The 11,501-nt window shown below is 39.0% G+C and overlaps 1 protein-coding gene across 1 annotated transcript; it reads right to left on the bottom strand.

Annotated features, from left to right (window-relative positions):
* Positions 1–7,170: 7,170 nt before the first annotated feature.
* On the bottom strand, positions 7,171–10,163 carry LOC117405344 (gap junction alpha-3 protein-like). Its single transcript, XM_059030254.1, has 2 exons — positions 10,104–10,163; positions 7,171–8,749 (listed from the first exon to the last, which is right to left on the bottom strand). Exon 2 carries the CDS (start codon positions 8,729–8,731, stop codon positions 7,517–7,519), a length of 1,215 nt encoding a protein of 404 aa, XP_058886237.1. The 5' UTR covers positions 8,732–8,749; positions 10,104–10,163; the 3' UTR covers positions 7,171–7,516.
* Between the last annotated feature and the right edge of the window lie 1,338 nt (positions 10,164–11,501).

Raw genomic sequence — 11,501 nt, forward strand, 5'->3', positions numbered from 1 at the left:
AGCCAATTATTTTTAGGCTCAGCTCACCGCTACCACCCCTGCTCTGACTCGGGAGGGCGAAGACGAACACACGCTGTCCTCCGAAGCGTGTGCTGTTAGCAGACCGCTTCTTTACACTCTGCAGACTCACCATGCAGCCACCTGAAAGGTGCAGCGTCGGAGGACAACGCAGCCCTGGGCAGCTTACAGGCAAGCCAGCGCACTAGCACCACAGGGGTCTCTGGTGCGCTGGGCGGCGCTCAGCCAATTGTGCGCCGCCCCCTGGGAGCTCCCATCCACGGTCAGCAGTGGAATAGCCTGGACTCGAACTTGCAACGTCCAGGTTATAGAGCGCATCCTGCACTCCACACGGAGTGGCTTTACCGAATGCGCCACTCGGGAGCCCCTTGTAATGTGATATTTTGTAACAATTGTAAGTCACCCTGGATAAGGGTGTCTGCTAATAAATACATAATAATAATAATAATAATAATAATAATAATAATAATAAGAAGAAGAAGAAATACAATTTGCATTTTAGACACGTTCACGCATCAGGGTTACTAAACCAATTTTGTGGTTCCAAAACATGTTTAGATGTCAATTCAATCAGCTAAAAAGGAGAGGAAGGAGCTCCATGTGACATTCCTGGATTTGGCTAATGCATATGGTTCAGTGCCACATGAACTACTTTGGGCAGCATTTGATTTTTTCAGTGTACCGATGACAATAACAAATTTAGTGAAAGCCTATTTTGGAGATTTGCAATTCAGTTTTTCAACTTCAGAATTCAGCACTACATGGCAATGCCTAGAGGTTGGAATAATGGCAGGATGCACCATTTCTCCACTGGCTTTTACCATGGCAATGGAAGTAATCATTAGGGCATCAAAATGGGTAGTAGGAGGAGAGCGCTTGGCTTCTGGAATGCGACTACCACCAATTCGAGCATACATGGATGACATGACAACCATGACTACAACAGTAGCCTGCACTAATCGATTATTGGGCAAATTAACCAATAACATTGAATGGGCACGAATGCAATTCAAGCCCACTAAATCAAGGAGCATCTCTATAATTAAAGGCAAAGTAGTAGATAAAACATTCTTCATTAATGGTGAGGCAATACCAACAGTGTCTGAGAAGCCAGTGAAGAGTCTTGGGAGATGGTACGACGGGGATCTAAAGGACACAGTTCGTGTGGGAGAAGTTAGACAACAAGCAGTGGAAGGGTTGAAGAGCATAGACAGCTGCGCTCTACCAGGTAAACTAAAACTCTGGTGCTTTCAGTTTGGTCTACTGCCGAGGTTGCTGTGGCCACTGACTGTGTACGAGGTTTCTTTGACAACAGTAGAGAAGCTGGAAGCTTTAATCAGTTCATACATCAGGAAATGGTTGGGAGTTCCACGCTGCCTCAGCAGAGTGGGACTTTATGGTAAAGGAATACTGCAGCTACCAGTCTCTGCTCTAACCGAGGAGTTTAAGTGCGCCAAGGTCAGACTGGAAATGACATTAGTAGAGTCACGCGATAAATGCGTAAGGGAGGCAGCAACTGTGTTGAAAACTGGAAGAAAGTGGGCGGCAAAGAAAGCTGTGGAAGATGCAAAGGCTGCCCTTCGAATTGGTGATATCATGGGGCAAGTTCAGCATGGAAGAGGGGGTCTTGGTTTCAGTTCAACTCCTCCTACATGGCACAAGGCGGCCCCAGCTCAAAGAAGGAAGCTGGTAGTCAACGAGGTGCAAAAGCAGGAGGAGAGGATGAGGTGTATAAAGGCCATTTCCCAGGCCAAACAGGGAGAATGGATGAGATGGGAGAGTGTGGAACAACGCAAGATTGGCTGGCAAGACCTATGGTCAATGGAACAGAGCAGGATCAGTTTCCTCATCAGGTCAACATATGATGTTCTCCCATCACCACAGAACCTAAACCTCTGGGTAGGAGAGGATCCCTCATGTCCTTTGTGTTCATCACCTGCAACATTAAGGCACATTTTGACAGGATGTAAGGTGGCTCTTAGCCAAGGACGGTTTACTTGGCGCCATGACCAGGTGCTGCGATGTTTGGCATTAGCATTGGAAGACAAGCGTAACATGACCAATAAGTTGCCACCTGTTCCATCAAAACATTACACACAAAAGACAACATTCCTCCGCCCAGGAGAGCAACCACCAAGAAAAGGTGTTAAAACCAATCCTCGCCCAGGACAACTGGAAGCTGCTAGAGACTGGAATATGCTGGCAGATGTTGGTCAACGGCTTATTTTTCCACCTGAGATTGCCACCACTAACCTTCGACCAGATATTGTCTTGTGGTCTGGATCAGCACGCCTTGTTCACCTGGTAGAGTTAACAGTGCCATGGGAGGACGCTGTAGATGAGGCGTATGAGAGGAAGAAACTGCGGTATGCTCAACTAGCCACTGAAGCGGAACAGCGAGGATGGAGAGTTCGGGTTTACCCAGTGGAAGTGGGTTGTCGAGGATTTGTGGCACACTCTACAACCCGGTTTCTCAGAGACGTCGGATTCAGTGGCCAAGAGTTGCGTCGCACAGTGAAGAACTTATCTGAAGCAGCAGAGAGGAGCAGCAACTGGCTGTGGTTGAGACGGAAAGATTCTGGCTGGGGACAGGTAAGTAAGCTGGGCTGAGTTGAGTGGGGGACGGAGGGGGGTGATGCTGGGACGCCAGAATCACCGTCGAGCCCTCTTGAGGTGTCGTGGGCTAGTCGACGAAACACTGAGGATGGAAGGTGCCCACTTGAAAACCCCAGAGATGTACCCTACTTAGCTCAATCCAGACGGTTGTCATGCTGATGCGCTGGGGAGGCCGCACTTTGGTTGATCCCCGGAGCCAGCATCGCAGCCGTTGTGTGTGCTGATGCGCCAGGGAGGCAAAATAAGCTGATCCCTGGAGCCAGCATTACACTTCAGCCATTAACACCAGACAGAAGGATATCTACATCATCATATGGAAGGAAACGTAAATGGATGGAGACGCATATGGATCACATTAGTTTACTGTAAAGCTACGTCTTAGTTGGTGCTTATCTTGGCGAGAGCCGAGTTCAAATCAGCATGAAGTTTTAACATCTACTCTCGTGTAATGGAAATCAATCATATCACTGAAGAGAGGGAAATACTGGCTCATTGTATTCTTGTTGCATAAACGTAAACCTGGGTTCTTCTATATACGTGACTGAACACATGGCTTAATGCTTAAAGCACGTCTAAAATGGATGCAGTGGATACAACATGGATGGGGTGCTGTAACAGTGAAAGCAAACCATTTTCTGTGACTCAAAGAAGTAATTCAGAATACAGGTAGGCTAAAGTAGTTAGTGAAAGGAGGTTTATAATCACTATTGCAGCTTTCTACAAATGAGTTTCTGTTCAGAAAGAGATTTAAATACATACATTGCAGAAGATGGATGTAAACTAAATTAAAACCTGAGAAAAAGACTTAAACTGAAATGACTTTTTCTGTTTTCATATAAACAACAATACTCCCTCCAGGTCTAGGCTCATATCAGTGTTTGTTTACATGTTAACAGTTTTATAAAAAATGTAATGACAGTCCAAATTAAAAATGACTATTAATATCAATTACTGTATTTGTGGCCCACAGGTGCTGTATGCTGTTTATACCCAGTGCATGAAAACAGATGACATGCTACACTGAGGCCCAACTCCATTTAAATACATTTGATTCTGCAAACCCAGGCCAAGTGAAACATTTCTTGCACCCTGCATCCCAGATTGTCAGAATAATTTCCCCACTAAATAAAATTAATTTCAAAATAACAATCATAATATGGTACAAAAAGTTTATTTAGTAACAGTTTTTGTAAACATTTGAGGTAAATTAACATTTACAAAATGTAATACACAAGGCACTTCTGTTAAAACAGCAATTGAAACAATTTGCTGTCCTTAGCATATTGATGGTTCAAAGTCCCTGACTGCCCAGAGAATTCTTCACTTTGCTTGTGCGGTTAGAAAGGAATGAAGCAATATCACTCCCCTCAATTTGTTATGAGTAACAGGGAAAATTGCAAAATGGACCGAGAAGGCTTTCTTATATTTCTTATATCTTTCTCTGACATTTCGATTTGTATACAAAGTTAAGATTCCTAAAACATTAACCATTTTAAACATCCTAACCAACTTTGGTATATTCTCTACATGTTTAAAAAATTCATATTTGATGTCATTTTTGTCTTTTATCTGAGGGACCGTGTGTTTAATTAAGACATGTCCCTCTAGGATGATAGAACATTGGCAGGGTCAGTTTTGTTTCAACTTTTTTTAGCTATTTGTAAGCTTTAAGAACATCATATTTTGTCTAAACGTGCAATTCTTCATTTAAATACTAAAATGTAAACTTTAAGAACCAAGAATGACAAAATAGAACACGTTTTTTTTTTTTGTTTGTTTTTACAATAAAAGAGGAGCAAATTATACAATACCTACATTTGGAAAAACTGCTTTCTTAATCGTAGTAGTCAGCCATAGTAAGAGTTTTAATAAATAATATAATCATCCGAAAAATATAACGTTCAGGGTCTTCGAATTTGTATAAAGGAATTTTGATACAATGGTCTTGAATCATCCCATTCAATTGTGTCCAAATTGGTACAGCTGCCAAAGCAACAACCAATATGATTATCAGTGCATGTGTATTTTCATCAATACTGACTACACCTAAGGAAATATTTGCACTTAATATCAGCTGTATGGTTAAAAAAACAGCACTTTTAAAGATAAAATCAATCGACACTTAAAGAGAAAGTAGCGGGGTTCTGAAAAATATAACATTATACGTCCCCATGTGTTTCTACAACTAATAACATACCTGTAATTTTTATTTTCATTGTTAACATCCTGACAACTTTTTACACTTATAACTTTGTTCACTGATAGTGTAAGGATTATTGCCCACATTGTCAAACAGGTAACACAGCGTGAACGATCCATGATGTGCTACGGAACAGAAAAGCCAGAGCACTTTTTAGTTATCGCTCTTCCTGCAGTGATTTAGAGGACAGATCTCAAACCTCAGTGCACTAAAGCAGACATTTTAAATTCATAGAGCTTTGAAACAAACTTTAAAGTTATGTGTAAAAAGTTGTCAGGATGTTAACAATGAAAAGAAAAATGACAGGTACATTATTTAAACAGTTGTAGCAACACGTGTAACGCTATATTTTTTGGAACCCCACTACTTACTCCTTAAGATATCACATGTAGTTCACAGGATTTGAATGATAAGTAAAATAATAATAAAAAAAACAACTGATAATGGCATCTGTAATTGACATAATTATTAAATTATTAGGTAATCAAGAGGCTTTAGACAAAAAAATAGGAAATAGCTTTTACAGCAAATAAAACACTGAGAAATCAAAACCTCTTGTTCTGGGTTAACAGCTTCCAATAACGCACTTGTAAATTAAATCGTGGCAACAAAAGTGTTTTTACGTTTCTTAAATCATGATGAATGCCTAGGTTCATGAGTTTGAAATGCATATGTCATATATCTAGGCATCTGAACAGTTGTTTTAAAAAGTAAACTTGTCACATTGACAATCTGTTATTCCTTGCTTCATTTCTTTTCTTTGGCCTTTCAGCTGTCATCCCTCCTTCTACATACCTTACAATTTGCAAAGTTAGCAAAAAACAAAACAAACAGCTTACTGTCATTCATAATTTGTATTTTCCTTTTCTGACAGGCAAATATCATATTTTAAATCATTATTATTAATTAGTCATTTAGCAAAAACTGGTGTTGCAGAGTCACTTCCAATAGGACCTCGGTTTTACGTCTCATCCGAAGGACGGAGCACAAGGAGGTTAAGTGACTTGCTCAGGGTCACACACAGTGAGTCAGTGGCTGAGCTGGGATTGAACCAGGATCCTCCTATTAAAAAGACTCTTTCTTTGGACCACCAAGCATCCTAAAATCATGAATGCTACAGCAGAAACGGAAACCATTCCTGTGTTCTATGAGGTGATGAAATAGAACACCTGTTATGGACAGGCTTTTAAATTTTATGAAACTGCTGCAAAATTATGAAATTAAGTGCCTGGCTACCCCTACGTAAGTCAATCATTGGTATTTAAGAACATACTGATCCCTACTCTCCATGTCTTTCTCTACCCCTACATTCCAACCTAAACAACATGTTTTCAAACAAAAAGATTATTACAAAATGCATAATTCAGTGTCTCGTAATTCAATGAAGGCAAAGTGTTACTGTCAGATAAGCAGCCGTGTTTGCTTTGAAGTGTTTTGTGTGGACTCATTTCATAAGGATACCTACATTAATATGAAATAATGAAAGTTGATAAAACCAAGAAGCTCAAATAGGTTTGCTGTCCTGTTTGTTATTGAACTAATGTTATTTGCAATCAATGAGTTGAAGTTAAAATTTTAGCTACATTAAGAAAACATGGACAAAGTTACAAAACAACATGGTTTGCCCAATACTAAGACATAAAACCTGTAAGTCTAAAAAAAATAAAACATACTAAATGCAAAGCATGATACAGGGATTGAATTGGTGAAATGCTGTATGTACTGTACTGATTTATTTAGCACTAAGTTTGTGGAAATATTGGCAGGAATTTAAAATATATAATAGATTTTACAAAGAAAAAGAACAGTCCTAACTGCTGGTGACATGATTAGCCTAATTTGATAACAAACTTTTTGTCTAGGATTTAGAAACTGCTATACATGCTTGTCCTATTAGTTATGTACTAGGTATTATTAGCAAACTTTTTTTCTTCTAAAATGACTGAGGTAAGACCAAGTTTAATGTTAGAATTTGTTTTCTAAAAATATACTGCAACTCTTGGATTTCCAAAAATAAAAATAAAATTTTTAAAAAACAGGCTAATTCAAATATTTGAATTAATAATTGGGGGCTATAAATTGATTAACAAATATTTGTCTACATGTACAATAACAACAAGGTTATTAATTATTTTATTTTAGTTCTTCATTCATTTTGTAACCTGCTTAAACCTGAGGAACAATTTTAAATTGTATTAGAAAGATCTAAACATTCACTAAAAAAAGTATCTATTTAGTAAACTTTGCATTTTGTACTTTTAGTATTGTACTGTATTTGTTATTTACACATATACATCTTTTCCAATTTTAACTTTATTCTATTTAAAGTCTCTGGTGAGGGAGGCATCAGCTCAGTTACTGATTCATACTGGCTTGTATGTATTGTTCTCAAGTGCCATAGATCAGGAACTTCAGTCAAACGTTTAATGTAAACATATGTGCATTACCAGATTTACATTATAATGCCATTTACCTGAAGCTTCTGTTGACCCATACTAGGTAATTCTACAATCATAGTTAATCCTGCTTTCTCACTGCCTTTGGAAAAGTCTAGAGCAACCTGCTGGACATAAAACTACAACTCACAGATTGCATAACAGTATGTTTGATCATGATTATCCCAGTTCCAGTGCCCTGCCTTACATTGTTTTAATTTTAATTTTTATAACTCGAATTAAGTAGCTAGACCGCTAGGTCATCCGATCTTGTTCTACTGCTGCTAGACTTACTCGCCCTGCTCAATCGTTGTGTGTCACTGACAGCAGGGGGCTCATGCATTTCTACTGTGGTGGTCACATGACCCTCTTCCTGCTCACTTTTCCAAGCACTGCTGCTGGCCAGTGCGTCCTTGCTGCTGCGTTCGTTGCGGACGCTGCTATTGGTGGAGGCAGAAGAGGAGGCGGGTTTCCTCTCACAAGTCTGCTGCTCTGTGGCGAGGTTTGCCCAGTTCTGCTCAGTGGCCAGCCTATGGTTGCTGTTGATGTAGAAGGGAGGGGATGGGTGCTGATCCTCAGTAAGAGGTGACATCTTGAACTCTGCCGGGGGAGCTGCGGGGTAAGCATGGGGACCCCCCGCAGTGGTGTCTGTGTAATAAGGTGGGTAGCTAAGACTGGGTGGGGCAGTTCTAGGGGTGGGAGTCATGGGTTCAGGCTCTGTTTTGTTGCACGGTGGTACGTGGCTTGGGGAGCACTCCTTGATCATTCCCTGTTTGAGCTTCTTCCATCCTAGGTGATAAATCTCTAACAAATTCAGCAAAAGAGACACGCAAGCCACCACAAGCATAAATATGATGAAAATTGTCTTTTCTGTGGGTCGAGAGATAAAACAGTCCACTGTGTTGGGGCACGGCCATCTGTCACACCTGTATAGGGGCTTCAGTTGAAAACCATAAAGAAAATACTGACCTACAATAAATCCAACTTCAAACAAGGTCTTGAAAATGATGTTGAAAACGTAGGTGCGCAGGAGGGCGCCCCTGATTCGTATTTTGCCATGCTCATCTCTGATAGGTGCTTTCTCTATTTTCCCACCGCTGCCATCTTTGAAGAGCTCCTTCCGCAGCTCTTCCTCCTTCTCTTTCCTCTTCTCCTCCATCCGCACGATGTGCAGGACATGCCCCAGGTAGATGAGGGTGGGCGTCGACACAAAGATGATCTGAAGCACCCAGAAGCGGATGTGGGAGATTGGGAAGGCCTTGTCATAGCAGACGTTTTCACAACCAGGTTGCTGGGTGTTGCATGTGAAATCAGACTGTTCATCTCCCCAGACTTCTTCGGCGGCTGCTCCCAGCAGTAAGATCCTGAAGATAAAGAGCACTGTCAGCCAGACCTTGCCTATCACCGTGGAGTGTTCCTGTGCATTTTCCAAAAGTCTCCCCAAGAAGCTCCAGTCACCCATTGTTTAAGAGTTTCTAGCCTAAGGAGAAAATACATTCTAGAATAAATATTGAGAAGACATTTAAAAAAACACAACATAAAAGTTTAGTAAAAAGAATACAAACAAGCTTCTGCACACATGCTGTTTATTTACCTAACATGTAAACAAATGTACCGAACGAGGCCTGTGGATGCAGGGCCACAGTGCAGAGGACATTGTAGCTTTGTGCCCTCTACATCTGTCCAGCCAGGCTCTGTATGATAATAGAGCCATTTCTCAGTATTGAATCAATCAGGCCATCTAAACAGGTGAACACAGACAAAATGAGTGCTCAGCACATGCAAGCTCAGAGCTGCTTTTTTGGTCACTAAGCTGCTGAGTTCCACTTGTTAACCTGCTTGTTTTAAAAACCTAATTTAGTCAAATTTATCAGGCACCCAAAACCAACAAAAGTTTCTTTGTGGACTAGGACATTTGTTCATTTTTTATTACTAAAATGTTTTTTTTTTTGGGGGGGGGGGGGGGGGAGGATATTTGTATAACAAATATTCTCTTGGATGTAGGCTGGGGAAGCCAGAAAAAGTAAAAACAAAGAAATAAAACAAACAATGCACTCATAATATAAAAGACAGAAATACAAGTATGGTTTTATATACTCGATTACTTTAAAATAATACAGAAGTGTGTTAATGATAAACATTTTTCAGGCTACATTGTAGCATAGGCCGTAGCATTTTATTTCACATTTTAATAAACATACTATATATACATTTATCCAAATTATGAATATGAATACTATAACATTCTAAGTAGTCATTTACAGTTTTAATAAGCTAGTAAATACAATTTTCAGATTAAATAGCTCCAATCCAAAGTTTGCAAAATTGTAAAGGAATAAAAAAATAAGAGCAATAAAAATACTGTTTATGAATTAATAGGGTGTCACAGCTGTTTATTATTTATTGCCTTTTGAAAAAAAAGGTATTAGATACTTTACCTAAACAGTTGTTCACAAACAGTGAATTAAACAAACAAACAAAAAGTCACAAAAGTTAAACTTACTCAAATGTTGTTGTATTGTGGGTAATAAATCCATCGACTAGGACTCAAAATAAATATCAGGCCTGCAAATATAAATTAATTACTTTAATGACAAAGCCATACTGAATCAGATGTTACAGTTTTTCATAATGTGTTTATATTGCGGTACTAATACAAAACCTTGGTACTGTATGACGGTACGCTTCACTGTCACTGTGCAGCACACCCACGCATCTAACACATCTACGTATATGTACAGAACTTGAATCACAATTCTGAGAATAATTCCTTGCAGCTCTGAAATTGATTTTAGTTGCATTAAGTATATAGTTTAGTTGGTGAGGTCACTTACCGGTAACTATTTTTCAGGGATGCCAAACGCTCGCAGGTGACAAAACCAGTACAGGCTAAATGGGGAAATAAAGGCAGTCTAAATTCGCATTATGAGTGATTGGTGCATGAACGCTTTTGTCAGATCCCGACAAAGTTACTAGTGACACACACACACACACACACACACACACACACACACACACACACACATCTGAACACTGCACGCTGAAGAGCATCAGGTATTTTTATCCTCATATTTGATCTTTTTTCCAGGAATCACATCAACTTCAGATTAGATTTAAAGACTTTCCTGCACCTTGCAGGATTTCTAGATGTTTGTTGGCCAACTAGCCTATCCATGTGCGTTTTGTGCTCCAATACGTTTTACAACATTATTATGTCTGAAAAGATTTTAAAAAAACATTTTACATTTTTTTTAGGAACCTACACATATAATGATCGTGCAAAACTCAAGACTGGCCATGTGTTTTAATGTGTTTACAGTACACCAAACATGATCAACATGCTGTAGAGATGACGTGTTTTTATCAATAACAAGTATTTCTTGTTACTTTACATGCACTTTGGTAGATATTTAATACAGTAAGACACTGTATAACACGAAATAACACAACTGCATATATTACATTTACTTCAGAAAGTAGACAACTATTTTTAAAATGTACTATGTACTTGTACGAATTGCAACTGTGGCATATTTTGCACAGATTGTTTTTAATAACGTATATAGTAAACTTGAGCTTCACTTTTAAATCAATCAGGCTTGCTACTAGCAAGTAACATATTTAAGAAGTCTACTGTCTACATGGTGTTCAAATACTTTATTGTATTATCTGTTGTTTTCGTTTGTCCTCTAAATTAGACTTCTACGGGGGGAAAAAACTGCTTATAACGACTAGTACTGAGCTACGATACTTTAACTGTAAGAATATTTACGCTCTGAATATGTAAATTAATCCTGAATGGCACCACCCATAACGAATGATTGTCTCATCAAAATCCAAACTGCTGAATAACGTTTGTTTTGACCTAAATATTTTAGTTGATCAATTAACAATATTTAACTTGAAATACCCGTTGAGAAGACATACCTTTGATTTAGTTACTTCAGTAACTCTTTGAGTTTACTGAACATATACTTTCATATATGTTACCAAACACAATTAAATATCACGTGTTGATTGATTCTGACTGGCTGACAGCTGCAATTAGGAAACTGCCAGTTCTCTTTATGTATGCTGCAACTATCTATTGAAACATGCTTACTGTTGTTTGAAATGTATTGTTTAAACAGCTGATTATGATGAAGTATTAACTACATTCATATATTATAAAACAACTGTTGGGCCTAATGTTTAAAGTTATGAAAGAATCGCTTCTAAATGTACAATACTGC

Source organism: Acipenser ruthenus, chromosome 9 (genome assembly GCF_902713425.1).
Source record: "Acipenser ruthenus chromosome 9, fAciRut3.2 maternal haplotype, whole genome shotgun sequence".
In the NCBI taxonomy this organism is placed as follows: Eukaryota; Metazoa; Chordata; class Actinopteri; order Acipenseriformes; family Acipenseridae; genus Acipenser; species Acipenser ruthenus.